Source organism: Bombina bombina, chromosome 5 (assembly GCF_027579735.1).
Source record: "Bombina bombina isolate aBomBom1 chromosome 5, aBomBom1.pri, whole genome shotgun sequence".
Classification (NCBI taxonomy): Eukaryota; Metazoa; Chordata; class Amphibia; order Anura; family Bombinatoridae; genus Bombina; species Bombina bombina.
Genome location: NC_069503.1, coordinates 473,341,110 through 473,362,758, shown reverse-complemented (window position 1 = coordinate 473,362,758; position 21,649 = coordinate 473,341,110). Strand labels below are relative to the sequence as shown.

The window sequence follows — 21,649 nt, the reverse complement described above, 5'->3', positions numbered from 1 at the left end:
AGGAAAACATAAGTAAGCTGAGACCCATGGCAAGGAAGGGGCCACAGTGTGATTCAGATGGACAAATATTAAAGAGATTGAATAGAGCAATGGCACTTTAAACAGTTTTCCAATCGTCTTTAGTTCTCTTGGTATTTTAATCCTAGGTGGACTCAGAAGTATGCATGTGTCTTTAGCCATTTGGCAGCGTTGTTTGCAACTATGTATAACATTGCTAAAGATATTGGGGCCTATTTATCAAGCTCCGTATGGAGCTTGACGCCCCTTGTTTCTGGCGAGTCTTCAGACTCGCCAGAAACACAAGTTATGGAGCAGCGGTCACTAAGACCGCTGCTCCATAACCCTGTCCGCCTGCTCTGAGCAGGAGGACAGGAATAGCCGGAATTCAACCCGATCAAGTACGATTGGGTTGATTGACACCCCTGCTGGCAGCCCATTGGCCGCGGGTCTGCAGGGGATGGCGTATTGCTCTCCACATTCAGCGATGTCTTGCGGACCTGATTCGCACTGTTGGATCAGGTCCGCAAGATATTTGATAATTCGGCCTCATTGTTGCAAACACTGCCGTCCAAAGAATGCTAAAGACAAGTGCACAATCCTAAGCTCCTATTAGTTTACTCTTCAACAAAGGATACCAAGAGAACAAAGCAAACTAGACAGCAGAAGTAAATTGTGACGTTGTTTTAAATTGCATGCTCTGTCTGAATCATGAATGTTTAATTTTGACTTTATTGTGCCTTTATGATAGATATTTCTATTTGAATATATAAAAAAAAAAAAAAAAACTATCAGGAAAACACTAGGGGACTAACTGCTGCCTTCAGGCTTTAGTTTGGACTCATATGACCTAAATGGAAAAGTAAATTAGATAAAGCAAGACATGTGGCAGATTTATCTAGAGGTGAATGCCCCTAGCAGTTTCAGGTTAACTTATTTGAGCCTGCAACCAAAAACCTCTGCTTCCTAAACACTATGCACTTAGAATTGGCAGATAAAAATCAACTGAATTGATCCAACTGGGTGATTGGCAACCTCTGCTCTTACACAATTGGACTCAATTATTGATATGGGGAGAGAATGTGCCTCGCAATTTGCAATCTCAGGTGGACAGGTTCACTGCATGTGAGCTTTGTCTGTCTGGACAATGAAAAATCCACCCATTAGTACACAGGCAGCAAATATTCAGAAGCTAAAGATAGAACTTGAAAGTTATGTTACATGTATAATCTGCTTTTATGTCTCACACATGAATGATTTTTTTTCTCCATATATTTTGTCCTGTAGAGGGATTTTTTTACTCCTAGTGTTCACTCTGTCAACTCTAGCAAAAGGAGCGAAAAAGGAAGTCCATTGCCTTCTAACCAAAGCTCCAGTGGGTTTGAAGATGGCAGTAACAATAGTCATAAGCCTGATCCAAGAGACTATAAGCAAAGCAAAAATGATCTCTGCTCAGAATATTCATCAGGTAGTTTTTTTCCCTCTGAAAATAGATTTTTATAAATTTATATATATGTAAATAGAATGAAGATAAAGTGCTCTATGTAGAATTTGTAATTATTTTGGCAAGTTGACATATTAGCATAAAATACAGTAGAAGTTCATATTCTTATACTATTTATTACTAAGAGATGTGCAAAGTGCCTGAATCAGCAGTGAACAAACTATCTCTAGGATTCAGTTGTGCACAAACATCATTTCCTGTTAGTCACTCTCAGGGGCCGATTTATCATTGGTCTGTCGGCATTTATCATTGCACAAGCAGTTCTTGTGAACTGCTTGTGCAATGCCGCCCCCTGCAGATTCAAAGCCAACCAGCCGCTAGCAGGGGGTGTCAATCAGCCCGATCGTATGAGATTGGGAGGATTGATGTCTGCAGCTTCAGGCAGGCGGACCAGTTAAAGGGACATAATACTCATATGCTAAATCACTTGAAACTGATGCAGTATAACTGTAAAAAGCTGTCAGGAAAATATCACCTGAGCATCTCTATGTAAAAAAAGGAAGATATTTTACCTCACAATTTCCTCAGCTCAGCAGAGTAAGTTATGTGAAAACAGTTATACTTCAGCTGCTGTCCAGCTGCAGGTAAAAAAAAATGAAGAAATTAACTGCAGCCAATCAGCATCAACAGTGCTGAGGTCATGAACTCTTTTACTGTGATCTCATGAGATTTCACTTAACTCTCATGAGATTTCATAGTAAACTTCCTTAAACTGAATAGGAAAATAATATGAGTGTGCACGAAGCTCACGCCCTTGCCTCTCCCGGGACAGACATACTGATTTGCTGCTTAAATTCCTTTGCAATGGGGTTTGAATTCTTAGGATATTTTGAGGTAAAATATCTTTCTTTTTTACATAGAGATGTTCAGGTGATATTTTCTAGTCAGCTTTTTACAGCTATGCTGCATCACTTTTAAGTGTTTCAACATTTGGGTATCATGGCCCTTTAAGGAGCAGTGGTCTTAAGATCGCTGCTTCATAACTGCTGTTTACGGCGAGCCTGATGGTTGGCATGGAAACAGCAGCATCAGGGGCCTATGGCCCTTGATAAATCGGCCTCTCAGTATCAGTTTTGCCAGCTTCCTCCATTTAGTACTTTTTATTTTGACCTATTCAAGAATTTGTTAAAATAGAGATGTCTTACATAATGCATTATTCAGTGCTGGTATAGGACTTATTTTCATTGGTTGTTTCTTACACATGTTTTTCATAGATCGCAGCAGCCTATTTGAGAATTCTGTTTTCCATGGTTATAAGGTTCTTCTCCTCCATGGTGTGTCTATGTGGCCTGGTCACTGTGTGCTCTGTTTAGCTTGTCCTGTGTCATAGTAACTGTACTGGTTGGCTTCAGGTAACTATATCTGTGATTTTTACATTGAAATGCTTATAATTTAATTTTTTTTATGGTCAACTTCATAATAATAACAATACGGACATAAATTAAGCACTTGATTTCCAAAATTTTGGTATGCCTGTTTTGCAGGCTAGGGGGTATCCCCTTACAAACTCTTTGATTATATCTACATTATCTCTCTTGCTGTGGCCAGTTAGGGACAGATATTGATGATCTCTTGAACTAGTCAAACAATCACTTGTAGAATGTTGAACAATGTAGAATTGGTCACTATATTGTATATTATAAAACTACAAAAAGTACCATTACAACACTGGCCTGTCTTTCTATCTGTCTCTCTACTGTCTCTCTATCCGTCTCTCTGCTATCTGTCCTATCTGTGTCTCTGCTGTTTTACTGACTCTTTGTTTCTATCCGTCTTTCTGCTATATGACACTCTGAATTTCCATATTTCTATCTTGCTTTTTGCTGTCCGTCCATCTGACTTTCTGTCTATCTGTTTATCTAATGTCTATGAGGCCAATTTATCAAAGGTCTTGCGGACCTGATCCGACCAGGGACGTGCACTCATAGGAGGCAGGGGAGGCAGTGCCTACCCTGCCATATGTGGCCAAAGCTTAATTCAATTTTAATTAAAACAAAAAAAAGTCCAAAAAAAATATTTTCCCCCCATATAATGCAATGGAGAGGCAGATACAGGAACGCTTCTCTCCATTGCAGTACATGGGTCAAAGGAAAAGCTGTGCTGCAGCGCCACCTGTGTTCTGTCAATATATTAGCAGCAAAGATTGGGACCAATAGGAGGCACCCCTCTTGATGCCTCCTAGCAAGTGAATGATATATAGATTAATCAGAAGGAGGATGCAGTGAGCAGGGTCATGTGACACAACTGGAAGCTGAGGTAACCTAAGAACAGATGACACCAAGCAGAAGAGTAAAGTAGTATTCTACATCTCTTGTTATTCACAGATTGTGTTCAGATACAGCTCATTAACAGGGGGACAGTAAGTGAGCATAACCCAATGCTGACAGGAAGTCAAAGGGTCAATTCAAATTGAAATCCATAATTTAAAACCCAGAGTTTAAAGTGTGCAGTTTCCACATTATTTAAATTAAAGTTTTTGACATTGAATATTGCTAAGCCTCCCTTTTTCATGGTTATTTGATTTAATTAGGTACAAACTCCATATATGTTATGTCTGTTCAGTCATAGGATGCAGTATCTATTTTTATTTTTCTCTGTGTCTCCATTTATTTAAAGACTGCTGTTAACTTGTAATTCACAAATCAATTGAAAGCTGTTGCATTGTGTTTTTAATATGTGCTGCTTTTATACAAGTTTATATTAATAAAAAGGAGATGAGTCATTTAAAAAAATATATGTAATTATTGCAGTTAAATGTTTTTAGAAATAAAGTAACTGGTTAAACACATAGTCAAAGGGAGACATTTAAAATTAAACTTTCATGATTGAGGTAGACTTTTCTAGTTATTTATATTTTGAGAATTAGCATCAACTGTTACTGGCCCCATGTCAGCAAATCAAATTAGTTTTTGAAAAGAACATGAAAGTCATAATTATATTTCCATCATTCAGATAGAAATTGCACAAAAAAAAAAAAAAAAAAACTTTCTATTTTACTTTTATTATTATGTACTTCATTCTTTTGGTATCGTTTGTTGAAGAGCATACCTAAGTGGGATGTACACGTGCGTTTCTTGAACACCATATTGCAGCAGCAGCTGTGCTGGCAGTATTGATAACTTGTCCTTTGTGTAAAACTTGTATGGTAAATTATTTCTATTTTTACAATACAGTAGTGAGTAGAGAAGAGATTGTGTATCATTCTAATTGCTTAGTAACTGGTACTGTGCCACAGAATTGTGTGAGTGTGTATGTGAGCAGAGTATGTGTGGGTGTCAGTGAGCAGAGTATGTGTGCTTTATTCTCCAGGTAATCAATACATTTCCGATGAGCTGATGCTTTAGTTCAGTGTTTCTCAACAATGGTCCTCAAGTACCCCCAACAGGCCAGGTTTTCATTATAGCTGAATCAGTGCACAGGTGAAGTAATCAGCTGATCAGTAACTCAGTGGTTACTAAATTTCTCTCACCCATCACCTGATTATGTCACCTGTGCACTGGTTCAGCTATCATTTAAACCTGCCCTGTTGGGGGTACTTGCGGCCCTCTGTACATGTGTTTCTCTGGCGTATCATATCTAGTGCCTCACCTGCCTCTGACCTCACTGCACGTCACTGGATCCGACTGTGCGGATCAGGTCCGCAAGACCTCGCTGAATGCAGAGAACAAAACACTCTCCGTATTAAGCATTGCACCAGCAGCTCACAAGAGCTGCTGGTGCAACGCCGCCCCCTGAAGACTCGCGGCCAATGGGCCACCAGCAGGGAGGGGTCAATCAACCCGATCGTACTCGATTGGGTTGAATTGCTGCAATTCATGTCCGCCTCATCAGAGCAGGCAGACAGGGTTATGGAGCAGCGGTCTTTAGACCGTTGCTTCATAACTGGTGTTTCTGGCGAGTCTGAAGACTCGCCAGAAACATGGCCCTTCAAGCTCCATTCGGAGCTTGATAAATGGGCCACTTTATATCCTCTTTCCATATAGCAACAACGAATGCCCACAGCACTTATTAATTCGTTGTTGCTATATTTGAATTTGGGGAATAGGCAGATTCCCAGTTTTCACGGGCACTTACTCCATTAAAGTTGCTGTTTCCAGTGTGTATTGTATATCCGCTTTCCAGCTCACTGACTATCAAAATGTATCTAATAAAAAATTTTTTTTACAAGTCTTTTTGAATGCCTTTTAAGATAAAATAGTCAATAGTGAACATAAGTGAATTAGAAAAAGGTGTTTCATTTCCTGTAACCGAAAAAATAACTTTTTTTTTTCTATTCCCAGGTTTGGTCCTTCAAAATGTATACTGTATCTACATGCATTGTTTTTCTCCTTGATCTATTGCATTTTTATTATTCAACCTTTTATGGTAAGAAATATCTTTAAACATCATCTATATTTAATGGTGCAAAATGTAACTCATACAGTATCAACGTATTTTCTTGTCCTAATGTTTATATGATATTAAAAAAAATATATATATTTTTAAAGTTGATGTCAGACTTACTAACATTACAGACGTTGGTAGTGTATCCATAGTTTATGTTCATGTTGCCATTTACAACTTTTTAAAGCTTAAATGGAAATAAGTTAGAAATAATATAAATCGCTAATGCAAAATTGTTAAACACAGAGTTAAAGCATTATAGCAGAAAACTTCCAGGGACACTTTGATGCAGAGCCACACTTATGTATGTTTTGCATAGCTCTGCCCACTCCAATCCACCCCGAAACAAGTAATACTACTAGTATAACTTAGCCATACTGATTGATTAATGGGATAGGAAAGTCAAATTAAACTTTCATGATTCAGATATAACATGTCATTTTTAAATTCACTTCTATTATCACATTTACTTTGTTCATTTGAGCACCTTTGTTGAAAAGAATTTGGGGCCGATTTATGAAAGTGTGAGCAGACATGATACGATCTAGCGTATCATGTCCGCCGCACATTGATAAATGCCGACAGCATATGCTGTCTGCATTTATCATTGCACAAGCAGCTCTTGTGAACTGCTTGTGCAATGCTGCCCCTGCAGATTTGCGGCCAACCGGCCGCTAGCAGGGGGTGTCATTCAGCCCGATCGTATGAGATTGGGCAGATTGATGTCCGCAGCCTCAGACCAGGAGAAAAAATATGGAGCAGCGGTCTTTAGACCATTGCTTCATAACTGCTGTTTCCGGCGAGCCTAAAGGAACTTGATAATTCAGCCCCTATGTATATATCCTAAGCAGCAGCAATACTACTAAGCAACTATTAAGAGCTAGCTGTTAATTGGTGGCTACAAACATTTGTCTCTGGTCACTGGCTCATCAGATGTGTTTAGCTAACTCCCAGTAGTGCATTGATGCCCTGGAACTGACTTTAATTATGTGTTTAATCCCTTTGCAGAGGTTAAATGTTTGGTTATATGCAAACACTAGAATATAGAATAAAAATGCTTTAAAATGTTAGAACATTTTCTTTTTGCACTGTTATAGCCATTTAATGCAGGTTAAATCATCATGCTCTTCATCATCTCCCTTACTCTCAAGCACATACTTAGCATAGAAAAAATACCTTTATAGCAAGTACAATAATAAACCAAGGGTTAAATGATTAATTCAGCAACTGTATACCAGGACACCCCAAAGCACACTAGTTTATATAGATGTTACACAGCCTGATATTAGACAGTGATGTTACCTCAATATGTTGAACCTGCTAACAGCTGTGTTGGGGCTGCTTGAATGGAGAGTGATGTGTTGTAGATTTGTTTTTTTTATGCTAAAACACTATTGAAAGCTTCACAAGTAGGTGGCATTTTATGAGGTAAAGATTATTTTTTGCTCTTTGCTCCTGCAGTGATTGCTGACAGAAGGTTAATAGACCCAGAAATGCCCCAGTAAGGCTGGATTGTTTTTGTATGTTCTCTTAAAATCCAAGCCTAATGTCTTAAAGGGACAGTATACACCAATTTTCGTATAACTGCATGTAATAGAGACTACTGTAAAGAATAAGATGCACAGATACTGTTTCCCAAAACATATCAACATTCAGAAATCAGCTAGCTAGATTATTACCTAATGTAAAACAACTATATTATGTTGCAGATATTCCTGACAGCATTGTTTGTGGCGTGGTGGAAAAGGGAGCAAACTGACTTCTTTGCAGAAGAATTGCGTGATGCTACAAAGTATTTCCTAAGTGATCCAATGCTTTTTTCACAGAATTTTGCACTTTACAATCAACAAAATACTCATGAACTGGTCACAAACTTTGACAAGGTAATGATTTATTCATTTATAATAGCTAGTTACTCTAAGAGATACATTTTATATTTGTTCATAGAAAATTTATTGTGATGGTAAATATAAACTATTAACCCTGTCTAGTTTCCCAATATTTCCACTTGTTATGTGCAGAAAATGGAATGTATAGCTTTATATTTAGCCAAAGAATCTCAATATAGTGATACTTACACAAATTACTTCTGAATCTTCTACCTTCTAAATGATATTCGTCATCTTTTTTAAGCATTTCTGTGTTTTGAAAAATGCTTCCCTGCTGAACATTAAACACTAAAAATTACAATGATGCAAGAAAAGATTAGTCTAAGAATAACATTTAGAGGTGTTTTTTTAAAGTTTCATTAGTTGTTTAAATATTGAAAAAAAATGAGTGTAAAGTATTAGGGGCCTATCTATCAAGCTCCGGATATAACTTGAGGCCCCGTGTTTCTGGCGAGTCTGAAGTCTCGCCAGAAACACCAGTTATGAAGCAGCGGTCTAAAGACCGCTGCTCCATAACCTGTCCACCTGCTCTGAGCAGGCGGACAGACATCTCTGCAATTCAACCCGATCAAGTACGATCGGTTTGATTCACACCCCCTTGCTGGCGTCCTGCAGGGGGTGGCATTGCACCAGCAGCTCTTGTGAGTTGCTGGTGCAATGCTGAATATGGAGAGCGTATTGCTCTCCATATTCAGCGAGGTCTGGCGGACCTGATCCACTCTGTCGGATCAAGTCCGCCAGACTATGATAAATAGAGGCCTTAGTGTCTATAAAGCAATGGAAGCTGCCATGTTGTAACTTAGGTTACCTTCTCTGCTGTGGCCAATTAGAGACAGTTATAAATAGGTCACTAGGGTGTGCAGCCAATGGCTGTGTGGAATATAACAGTGTTCTGCACTTCCATTTCCAACAGCAACTGAAAAGCTCACAATTTCAGAATGGAATTACAGGAAATATATATATATGTTTGAGATGATAATATAAAATGATAAAAGTGTTAAATGTCACTTTAATAAATCCCTTACTGGTACTCTAACTTGAGAAACCTAAAGCCACTGTTCCGTTTTCTTTTTTTCCTACCCAAATAAACCCTGCCCAGAAACATTTGTCTCTGCCCATTTCACATTCACTTATGTTAATAATTTGGTAAACAATAGTTACCTTTTTCTGCATATGCCTCACATATCATTTGAAACTATGATGTAATACCAAAAACCTATTAAAGGGACAGTATACACCAGTTTTCATATAACTGCATGTAATAGATATCACAGATACTGATCTATAAATCCAGTATAAACCTTTTAAAAACGTATTTAGAAGATCCAAGTTCAGCACTGTTGATGATGAGGTAGTCTGGGACACCCAGTGAAAGGGGCTAGGACTCAGAGCAGACACTCTCCCCCCCTTCCCTGCATATGAAAAGACAGATTAAACAAACAGGGGCCAGGAGTAGTCTGTAAACGCATGTATACATCTGACACTTTGGGGCTTGGTTAGGAGTCTGAAAATCAGCACAATGTTATTAAAAAAATAAGCAAAACTTTATATTGTTACTAAAACACTCCCAGATGGGCTATATAAATGGATCATCTAGAAAACATTTATGCAAAGAAAAATCTAGTCTTCAATGTCCCTTTAAACATCTTACATTTTAGTGAATACAATAGCATGCAAATGAGGGTGTGGCAGTAAACTCAAACTTTTAGCATAATTAACCCCTTTGCGCTGGGATCAAAGCATTAACATTGGGACAACAAAGTTCTTATGTAAACACTTGGAGGCCCATTTATCAAGCTCCATATGGAGCTTTTGGGCTCGGGTTTCTGGCGAGTTTTCAGACTCGCAAGAAACAGCAGTTATGAAGCAGCGGTTTAAAGACCGCTGCTCTATAACCCTGTCCGTCTGCTCTGAGCATCTCCCGATTGGCCTCCAGTCTGCAGGGGGCGGCGTTGCACCAGCAGCTCTTGTGAGCTGCTGGTGCAATGCTGAATACGGAGAGCGTATTGCTCTCCACATTCAGCGAGGTCTTGCGGACCTGATCCGCACTGTCGGATCAGGTCTGCAAGACCTTTGATAAATAGAGCCTCTTGATGTAAAAATGAAATCATGTGATCGTTGATGCAATCATGTGATTTCAAGGCCGGGATTGGATCATGGGGGAACTGCCTATGCTTCTAGGCAGGCCCCCAGTCCGATTCCAGCTTGCGTCAAAGAGGGAGGCTGCAGGATGAACATATAAGGTAGGTAGTTCCATGCCGTCTCACAGGGTTTAGGCCCAGCGCTGTTAGGATGGCATGGAACGTCCTAATGGCATGAATGGGTAAAACCTCACTTATACTCAATTAGGGCCCAGTGATCACAAACTCATCTGCTTGGAGAGAATTCACACAAAATTGTGGGGTATTTCTTAGACCTTATATTATAATGTTGATGTCTCTCATTCATACCAAGAACCTTTCATAGAGAGATAAATAGCTCTCACTCTACAAATTTGCCTTTCTAAAATTAATTGAAGAACCTTGTGGTACTGATGAGATTTCTTAGATAATCTCGCCAGACCAGAGTACCTTAGGGAATTGGGATCTTAAAGAGATATTATATTGTTTTATATATGCATAGTATTTGAAAGACACTGGGCCAGATAACGAGTGGAGCGCAAGGCATTTATCACGAGTGTTTGTGCTCATTGGGCTTACCGCTCATATTACGAGTTAAAACTAAACAATCGCTTGAGAGCAATGGCGATTTACACTTGAATGATTATAGCAACTTCAGAGCTCTGGTTAACTGTTTTGCAAAACTAAAAAGTTCCACAAAACACATCAAAAATACATTACAGCATATAGGTACACTCATTATAACATAATCTAATAAACATTATTCAAAAAACATATTTCAGGTGTTAGAAAACATAACCAGCCGGCAAAGGGCTTTAACAAAGAGATACTTACATACACAAGTCTAAATAACTTATCAGTTCTTATGACTGACTTGCATTTCAGCCAATCAGCCAATCAGTGCTGACTCATAAATAACTTCACAGGAGTGAGCACAATATTATATATATTATCTATATGGCACTCATGAACTAGCGCTGTCTAGCTGTGAAAACTGTCAAAGTGCACTGAGATAAGAGGCAGCCTTCAAGGGCTTAGAAATTAGCATATGAGCCTACCAACTTTTAGCTTTCAACAGAGAATTCCAAGCGAATAAAGCAAATTTGATGATAAAAGCAAATGGGAAGGTTGCTTAAAATTGCAAGCCCTACATGAATCATGAAAGTTTATTTTTTACTAAAATATCCCTTTTACCCCTTGAGCCAAATAGACGTAGATACTACAACACACAGTACTTTGGACAGCATATTATGTTAACGTAGTACCTATGTCCAACACTGTGGCACATGCTGTGGTTCCCATTGTCAGCTTTAACAGAGGAGACGGCATCTGGGACAGAAGGCATCTGTCTTTATATAGTAATGGAGCAATAACCGTGCTCCCTTACCATATGAAGCCAGGACACCTATCAATATAGTGACACAGACAGTCGATCCATGATGCAGTGCAGCCAGTAGGAAGGAAGGCAGCAGGTGGGCAGCTCATCTCTGGAGGGGGGAGAGGATTCCTTACACTAATGCAAATGATCACGGGAGGGATGGGTTCCTACACTACAGAAAGGGTATTCTTGGTTGGAGGGGGTGTGGGTCCTACACTACAGAAATGTTTTTACAATAATAGATTGTTTGCAAGAGATGGGGAGGATGATGGGGGATCCCTACACTACAGAAAAACAACAACAAAGATGGCATTGACCAGGGGGGAAGAGGTAGGGAATAAAACTGTTTAGGAGGGATCAGGGAGGTTGGGGAGTGAGGAGGAATCACTACACTGCAGATAATAATAATTAAATAATTACAAATAATAATATATATTTTTTAAAAGCCATAAACTGTGTACTGGCAGACTGGATTCAGGTACCTAAGATGGTGGTGGCCAGTGGGTGGGGGATTGAATAGAGCTGTGTGGGAGGGATCAGGGAAGTGGTAGATGTCAGGTGAGACGATAATTCCTACACTACAGCAAATATTACTCTTAACATCTATCTGATTAACCCCTTTACTCCTGGGAATTTTAAAAGTGTGGTGCGCAAATCCAATTAGCAGCCCTACCTTATTACCAAAAAACAATGGCAAAGACTCCATGTCTGTCATTTCTGAATAGAGAGGATCCTAGAGACACTTTTATAACCATTTGCCTTATGACCGCAGTAGTTGTGTATAAATAATTTCAGTGACATTTTTTTTTAATATGATCACATTCAGCAGTTGAATGGCAGATTAAAAACAAAATAAGCCTAGATCAATACCTTTGGTTATCTACTTTAAAAATAATAATAATAATAATAATAATAAAATAAATAAAAATAAATATATATATATATATATATATATATATATATATATATATATTAAATATATGTATATATAGTTTTGTTGGTGAATTTTGAGAATTTGGACAGTTTAACTATACCAAATGAGTTACATCACTGAAGAATTTTAGACATAGCTGAAGATAAAGATCTTAAAATGATCAGAAATAATAAAGAAAAAATATATACGTTTGGTCTTAGCTGAATCAGAGGATGTCAATGAACACATTTTGAGATTTGTTTCTCTACACTTAGAAAGCTAGAGATTTGTGTGGAATATGATATAATTAGTTTATTTTGTTATATATATATATATATATATATATATATATATATATATATATATATATATGTGTATATGTATGTATATATGTATATATATATATATAATATGTGTATATATATATATATATATATATATGTGTATATATATATATATATATATATACATAGTTGTAGGTAAATTAAAAAACAGTCTTAATTTCTGTTTAAACCGAGTGATAGCAAAAATGTAAAAAATTTCCGTTACTTCGGGCTAGTTTCTCTCTGAAATTCCTGGTAGTGAAGGGGGTTAATTTCTAGCTAGTTTTTAAATGCACGCCGATACTAGTAACTTAGCGCAAATATCATAACTGTTATTGGATGTCTGCATGTCACTGGGCACACATACTGTTTACAAAATTAATTTTCCACAAGTGTTAATTGTAGTCAAAATAAAATTTGAAACAGATCCTTGCTGCCCGAAAAAGAGCTCGTTATCTGAGACTGGCACGTCCTCCGACTCCTGCCCAGCTGAGAATTGTCCGAGAAAAAATAAGGAAGAAAACACTTATCCAACAAACATTTTGGTAATATTTTCTCTTAAAAGCTTAAATTATATTATCCATGAAAAAAAATATTAAAGGACATTTAAAATGCTGTAATGTGTTAGAGCATTGTATTATTGCCTGGTTGTTTGTATGTATATATATATATATATATATATATTATATATATATATATATGTGTGTGTGTGTGTGTGTGTGTGTGTGTGTTTAACCCATGCAAACACATAGTTTAACACATAGTTAAACTAAGCTTAGCAATACACTGCTGTGCGCTACATCTGGTGAACCAATGACAAGAGGCATATGTGTGTATCTACCAATTACAAGCTTGCTCCCAGTAGTGCATTGCTGCTTCTGAGCCTTCCAAGGTATGCTTTTCAGCAAAGATTACTAAGAGAACACAGTAATTTGATGTAAACTGAAAGTGCCTTGAAACTGAATGCTCTGTCTAATCCATTAAAACTTACATTTTGACTTTCATGTTTCTTTAATATTATTTGGCTTAATAACTCATTTGATTTATCATTTTAATAACTGGCTATTTAACCAATATTTGTTTTGTTTCTTTTTTTAGGGAATTTGTTATGCATATCGTCATGATATTTATACTTCTTTTCATTGCTCTGGGTAAATTTTCTCATCATGAATATATTTTAAATCAAGCAGTCCGTAATGAATTTACCAGGTATGATACACTGCTCTTAATTTTAAATTTGAAACACGTAATAGTAATGACACATACTTAATGCATAGTCTACAGAGGGTAGTTTACCTTCACATTTCTGATTATGGGTTTTGTGCAGTATCAGAGACGTAAATCCAATACATATCTTTTCTGATAAATAATATAATTTCATCATATTTTTAAATACTTTACTTTTACTGTAAGTGATTTAGGGTTAAGAAAAAAACATTGTTTCAACCTCAGGGATTGTGCAGTTCACATTGTGCTTCAGATATTTGTATTTTTTTTTCTTTTAGAGATGCAGAACACACATTTAGTAAAATCAAGACAGAAGATGAATGGTGGGACTGGAGTGTTAGCACATTACTTGATGGTCTATACTGGGATAAATGGTACAACAAAGCCTATGCTACGGCAGAGGTAGGACACACTTTATATCTGCTCTCTCATATGGATGATGAAATATCTCATCTAAATAATTCTAGATCAGTTGAGATAATATGTTCTGATTTACATGTAATGTTTCAATAGTATAAATCAAAAAGACAAAACCACTCTAATATAATACAATTTCCCTATGAAAACATTGTTTGTAAGGGCTGGTGTATTATGGGTTTCCATTCTAAGCTAGTCAAATCCTTAAGTAAAACTGTTATTTGATTGGGTAAAATTACAGGTGCACACCTTCCAACAGGGAGCTGAGGGGCTCCTTGTGGGTGGTACCACTGGTATTTTGTGAGTGGAGCAAGACAAGAGGAGCATACCATGGGCTTAAAGGGACACTAAACCCAAATTTTTTTCTTTTGTGACTCAGATAGAGCATGCAATTTTAAGCAACTTTCTAATTTACTCCTATTATAATTTTTTCTTCGTTCACTTGGTATATTTATTTGAAAAAGGAGGCATCGAAGCTTCTTTTTTTATTCAGAACTCTGGACAGCACTTTTTTATTGGTGGATGAATTTATCCACCAATCAGCAAGAATAAACCAGGTTATTCACCAAAAATGGGCCGACATCTAAACTTACATTCTTTCATTTCCAAAAAAGATACCAAGAGAATGAAGAAAATTTGATAATAGGAGTAAATTAGAAAGTTGTTTACAATTGCATGCTCTATCTGAATCACAAAAGAAAAAAATTTGGGTTCAGTGTCCCTTTAATGTGGTCAGGGCTGATGTGTCATGGTTTGGTTTGGCCTGAGTAAGTATGTGCTGTTGGTGGAGCTGAGGCAGCCCTGGGAAACAGGGGCATTTTACCCTGATATGGTGAGCAGCAGACAGTAGGCAGAGCTCCTAACTTGCAATTTGCAGCATGTTTGCGAGCTGGGCATATGCTGTAAATCAAAAAAATCTAATAACATAAAACCTTAAGAAACAAATATTCCCCGGGAGTTTTTAATACCTTCACCAAAGCAAAATATATGCAAGTAAGAAAAAAGGGAGAAACAACTGCCAAATTTGTTTAACTGCAAGTATATTTCACTTAATTAATATTATTAAGTCATCGCAAGAATACATTTCCTACTATTTTGGGACAGGTAACTATTTGAAGGGACATGGAACCCAAAATATTTATTTCTTGATTCAGCTAGACTCGAGCATACAATTTTAAACAAATGTCCAATTTACTTCTATTATCTAATTTGCTTCCTTTTCTTAGCATCCTTTGTCAAAGAGTATGGTCAGGAGCAGCAATCCACAAATGGGAACTAGCTGGTGATTAGTGGGTGCAGATATACAGTGTTATGCCTCTTTTCATTGGCTTAACCAATGGGCTTGTCTTGTCCCCAGTAGTACAATCTCACTCCTCCTGCAAAGCATCCCAAGAGAGTGAAGCAAATTTGATAATAGAAGGAAATTGGAAAGCTGTTTAAAATTGTTTAGTCCTAAAGCCCGTGTACAAGGGCCAAAATCCCCATCCACTTGGATCCCCTCTCCCTCCTTCCCCTTCCCTGCCGCTCTCAACATTTGTTTTTTTTCTGCAGTGAAGCGGTCCCACCTGATCCCGCCCCACACAGCCACTCCCGCCGCCTCCTCCTGCTCGATCCCACCCCCTCCTGCCTGATCCCACCCCCTCCCTCTTTGCTGTCTGATCCTCATGACCTTTTGCAGTCTTGCGCATTGTCTCATGCACAGTCACTGACTGATCCTCCTTTATGGCCGGATATGTTTGTCTTGCGCTGCAGTCTCTACTGCACATGAGTGACTGTATCGGACAAACGTACCTGGCCCTTTATCATATAGGATTATTTTTCTGGGTTTTATGTCCCTTTAATTAACATTCCTTTTAAAGTGCTTCTTTAAATTGTATGATTCTATATTGTTAATGAAATGGGAGCTGTGTTGCACTGAGGTTCCATGCCAGGATGCAAAAACATCAAGTCATTTCAAAGAGTAATTATACAATTGCAATGAAATAGAACTAAGAAGCTGAACTCCTGGATTCATACTGCCTCATACTTTTGTGTCATTAACCAGCCACTGATTTAACACAGTCCCCAGTGTTATAAATGTGGGCTAAATATTGCACTGAGAGTGAAATCTCATTAGAGATACCTGAGATTTTGAGGCAAAGTATTATATACTTTACAATATTTTTTCCATATAGAATATTTCCGTGTATTTCTGTTTATATAAGAATTTAGATATTAATTAATTGCAGCTTTTAATTAAATGTACTGTTACTTTTCATGTGTTCAATCACAGGCTGGGCCTATTGGAGGGAAATTCTTTCTAGTTGGAACTCCTGTACTGAGACAGCTGAGAGCTGCAAGTGAATCCACCAGCTCAGTAAGTACACGAGTCTTGATTGGTGTTGCATACCAAAGAAAAAATATTTTCAGTTATTATTTCATTTAAAAATTTGTTGCTCTAAATCTTCTATATAAACATTTATTTATTTTGTAAAGGTGGTGAGAGTCTACAATCCATTACTACTGTTAATTATACTCCTGACCACTAGGAGGAGGCAAAGATCCCAAAACGCCAAGTGCCCTTAAAAATCCCTCCCACCTTACTAGTCTTGTCTTTACCATCACAGGAGGAAGGTGAAGAAGGGAGGTGCTCCAGATGTTTGTGAGAAAAGTTCTCAGACCGATTTTTTAGTTCAACACCTGGGTACTGCTTGCTGATTAATGGCTAAATGTAGCCACCAATCAATAAGCGCTACGCAGGGTGCTGAACCAAAAATGGGCTGGCTCCTAAGCTTACATGCCTGCTTTTCAAATAAAAATACCAAAAAAACTAAGAAAAATTAATTATAGGAGTAAATTAGAAAGTTGCTTAAAATTGCATGCTCTATCTGAATAATGAAAGAAAAAAAATTGTGTTTCATATCCCATTGAGGGGTAAGATTTCATTACTTCCAAGAGCTACTTTCTTGTGTGGCTGGACTGTTAGCCGATGGACATTTGGCAGACGGACATTTGGCCGACGGATAATAGTCCGACACACAAGTGGCTGTTAGATAACAGTCCGGCCATGAGATAGGTAGATAGATAGATAGATTTGATTGCTAGATAGATTAGATAGATAAATAGATGCAATAGATAGATACATTTGATAGATAAATAGATTTAATAGATAGATATATGAATAGATAGATTAGATAGATAATTTCACAGACAAAGAATTACAAGACATGCAGGCTGTGACCCATGGTTAGATTCCCAGAGGTCGTGGCGGTGCCCGAGGCTTTGATTAGGACAGAGCACTCTGGAGCGTATCTGCCCTCGGAACTTGCTTCAGCATTCTGTCCGTCGGACAAAATGCTGTCAGCCAAATGTCCGTCTGCATTTTGTCAGAGCACCACTTTCTTGTGTGTAAGGTTACTTTATTTATCCTGCCTTTATTGTTATGTTTAAATCACTGTCTGTATTTTTATTTACTCATTACCCGCCTCTCTTTTTCTTTGTGGAGTATACTGATCTCTTTCCCTTCTTCTGTTACTATTAGTACCTCAGAAGCTAGATCCTCTGAACACTTTCCTAATGTTAAGTGTATTTTTTGCAAACTGGTCAGCTTTGCAAATCGTATACCGATCATCTAATGCATTTTAATCAGTCTAATGCTGCTCTTGTTTCTAAGGGTATCTGTCCTCCCTCTGTTTGTTTTACACAAAGATTTTGTACGCTCTACTATATCTGATATGTTGGCAGCCATGTTCCCTTCAAGTAAGCGTAAGAAGGTGGTTGCTTATAATCCCTCTACCAGTTTATCTGATTAAAGTAAGTCTATGTCTGTTAAGCTGAATGTTCTAGTGCATAGCTCTTCTGATTTATCCTCTGAGGGTGAAGTGTTTTTAGATGATCAAGAGTCAGTGTCTGTTCAGGATATTGAATCTTCCTTTTTAAGCTTGAACACCTTTGTTCTCTTTAAAGAGAAATGTTATGTACTTTAGGAGTTCAGGCTCCTAAGCTTTCCAATGATGTCTGTTAAACAGCTAGATTTAATTTTTAAACAAAGGATGTTTCCTTTGCCTGCTTCTATTTTAGGGCTAGATTACGAGTGGAGCGCAATTTCTCTCTTGCTCATGTGCTAACTTTTGTAGAAGTAAGCTTTTTGTGTGTGTCGATTAGCACGCGTGTTACAAGTTGAGAGTAAAGAGTTTAAGCATGTGCTAACCCAACACATGCAAAAAGCTGAAGTTCAAATATCGCAACCGTGTCAACGTAATACCCTATAGACTTTAACTGAGCACAAAAAGTGGGAAAAAACCTTACTCGCACGCAAACCCAAGCGCATTTTCTCAAGTGCGCTAACCCAACATGAAATAATAATATTTCACATTCCAATGTTCTTCACAAAGAAGAATATGTTCTATTTAGTCATAAATACATATTTCTATATATATATCTGTATTTTGGCACAATATATATCTACACCAATCTATACATACATATATATATGTGTGTCTGTGTGTGTGCGTGTGTATATATATATATATATATATATAAAACTAAATTATTTTATATAGGTATAGATATATACAGACATATGTATAGGAATATCTAAAAATATGAAGAACATATTCCTTATGGGAAAAACATTGGTATGTGAAATATTTACAGTAAATACACATTTAAACACTTTTTAAATATGAATAGTGCATAAATATGATTTTTCATGTTTTCAGCTACTTAACTGCAAAGGGCTCTAATGCACTTCTATCTATCTATCTATCTATCTATCTATCTCTCTCTCTCTCTCTCTCTCTCTCTCTCTCTCTCTCTATATATATATATATATATATATATATATACACACACACATACATAAGTATTTATGTGTTTATATGTGATATATGTCTGTAAAAATATATATACTCATAAAAATACATAAATACATATGTAATTTTTATCAGACAGTGTTATTATGATTGTAACTGTACTTTTAAATGTATTTTCGAATACTAGCCAATAGATGGAAACCCATAATGCCCTCGTTGGTATACCCAGACCAAGGGGGCTTCATTAAGGACAGGGAAGCCCTGATAATATAAGACGGATGATTGACTTGATAGATTTCCTGGGGGGGAAACGGGTGCCTTCTCTGCTTCTATCTTTGGATGCGGAAAAAGGCATTTGATAGAATAGATTGGGGATTTATGAGAGCGGTCCTGGTTCACATGGGTTTTGAGGGGTCCTTCCTTAAAATAATTGAAGTCATTTATTCGATAACATCGGGTTATGTTTCAATGTCAGGATATAGATCAAAAAGCTTTCCCATACTAAATGGCACTAGACAGGGATGTCCCCTTTCCCCTCTCATTTTCGCTCTGTGTATAGAACCACTGGCAGCTAAAATTAGGACCTCCCCAGATGTGTCGGGTGTGGAGATAATGAACCACGAGTGCAAGCTCACACTCTTCGCAGATGACATACTGCTCAGTTTGATGAAACCTCTCGTCTCCTTACCCAATCTTTATAAATTACTAGATGATTATGCTGAGATTTCGGGATATAAGGTAAACCTGGATAAATGTGAAGTGTTGCCTCTGAACTTGCCACAACACACTAAAAAGATTATAGAAACTAATTTTGACTTAAAATGGGCTACACACTCTATCAAATATTTAGGGATAGCTCTTACACCGCATCCTGAACAATTATATAAATACAATTATATGCCTATATACAAAGAAATCAGGAAATATATAAATAAATGGAGAGCATTCAGCTTTTCATGGTTAGGTAGATTGGCAGCTGTAAAGATCAATGTGCTTCCCAGGCTTCTATACCTGTTTAGAGCCCTTCCTATTAAAATACCTAAACCAGAGTTAGCTATTCTACAATCAGAATTAGTGGCTTTTATCAGGGGGAAGAAAATGGCAAGAATAACCACAAATATCATACCCCCACCAATACTAGACTATGCTACAGGGGGTGTGGGGTCATAGGCTCCTATTGTCATATGTGGTGGGAGTGGGATCGAATTAAGCTAATTTGGGATAAATTGTCATATTTACTAAGCAGGTTAATAGATGAACAGATTGAGTTGACCATGCACCAAACCCTTTTGCATCAACCAATACGTAAATATAACAGACATATAAATACTTTTATAAGAATATTATGCACGGTAACAAGAATTTGCATCGCAAAGTATTGGAAGACAAATGCACCGGCGTGGACAGAAATTATAAATAGGATTTCCATGACTTAAGAGATGTATAACTCAGCAGCTAAAATTTTAGATACAAAGGAAACATATGACATTATCTGGTTTTACTGGATACTGATAAATAGTAGCCGACAGGAGTGATGAGTGGTGGTTCTTTTTTCCAAGGCCTTGGAGAGAATGTGGAGGTCTTGGTGTCTCATTTTTCATTTTTTATTTCCTCTTCCTGGGTTGTGGAGTAACAATCTAGGGTGGAGTTTTTCCTTTATTTTCATTATTTACTATTGACTAGATTACGAGTTTTGCGTTATGAGCGGTGCGGTACTAACTTGCAAGTTATTGTCACCACTCACTTACCTACAGTGCTGGTATTACAGGTTTATAAAAACCCGGCGTTATTAGGCAAAAAGTGAGCGTCAAATCCAGACTCCAACACCAGCGCTGCTGAAAGCTGCGGTGAGCTGGTTTTACATGCTCGTGCATGATTTCCCCATAGACATCAATAGGGAGAGCCAGCTGAAAAAAAGCCTAACACCTGCAAAAAAGCAGTGTAAAGCTCCGTAACGCAGCCCCATTGATTCCTATATGGAAATAAAATGTATTAATGTTACACCTAACACCCTAACATGAACCCCGAGTCTAAACACCCCTAATCTTACACTTATTAACCCCTAATCTGCCGCCCCCAACTTCGCCGACACCTACATTATACTTATTAACCCCTAATCTGCCGCTCCGGACATTTCTGCCACTATAATAAACATATTAACCCCTAAATTGCCGCACTTCTGCATCACAAACAATAGTTAAATATTAAAAAAATACCAGGGTATATAAGATTACCCTAGAACAGCAAGGGAATAAACGGCACACATAGAAGACTTTCAAAAATTTATTTATAATAATTTCCCAAAAATACACTTAGGTATATAGCGATATCTTATCTGTCAATATCAGTTACCACTAAAGACAGCAAAATCTAAAACATTTTAAGTGCACTTAGACCTAATACTTTCCCTATGCTATAAATTACAAAAAGACATCATAAACAATAAGGGGTTAACCAGAAAACTCATGTTTATAACGAATGTTACATAGAATCTAATGTTTATAGGACATTTATAGTAAGTAGGCAAAATACATGTTAAACATATGGCTGCAGTCCAAACAGAGGTGAACTATATTATGTATCAAAAAGCGCTTGTTTTTCCTCTTATATATACCAGGGAATCTTCTCTTAAGGCAAATAAATGTGCCGCAAGTAGTACTGCTGGATAAAGAGTCTCTAGCAAGTGTAATAATTCAGTTGAAAAC

General features: G+C 37.3%; 1 protein-coding gene across 1 annotated transcript in view; it reads left to right on the top strand.

The window, feature by feature from the left end:
• Positions 1 to 21,649, top strand: part of LOC128661512 (polycystic kidney disease protein 1-like 1) — a 199,675-nt gene that overhangs the window by 140,648 nt on the left and 37,378 nt on the right. Inside the window, 11 exon segments of the mRNA XM_053715762.1 lie at positions 1,285 to 1,465; positions 2,716 to 2,765; positions 2,768 to 2,853; positions 5,782 to 5,866; positions 7,594 to 7,767; positions 12,934 to 13,052; positions 13,606 to 13,716; positions 14,013 to 14,136; positions 16,424 to 16,507; positions 16,680 to 16,764; positions 19,504 to 19,682. Coding sequence (XP_053571737.1) covers positions 1,285 to 1,465; positions 2,716 to 2,765; positions 2,768 to 2,853; positions 5,782 to 5,866; positions 7,594 to 7,767; positions 12,934 to 13,052; positions 13,606 to 13,716; positions 14,013 to 14,136; positions 16,424 to 16,507; positions 16,680 to 16,764; positions 19,504 to 19,682 — 1,278 coding nt within the window.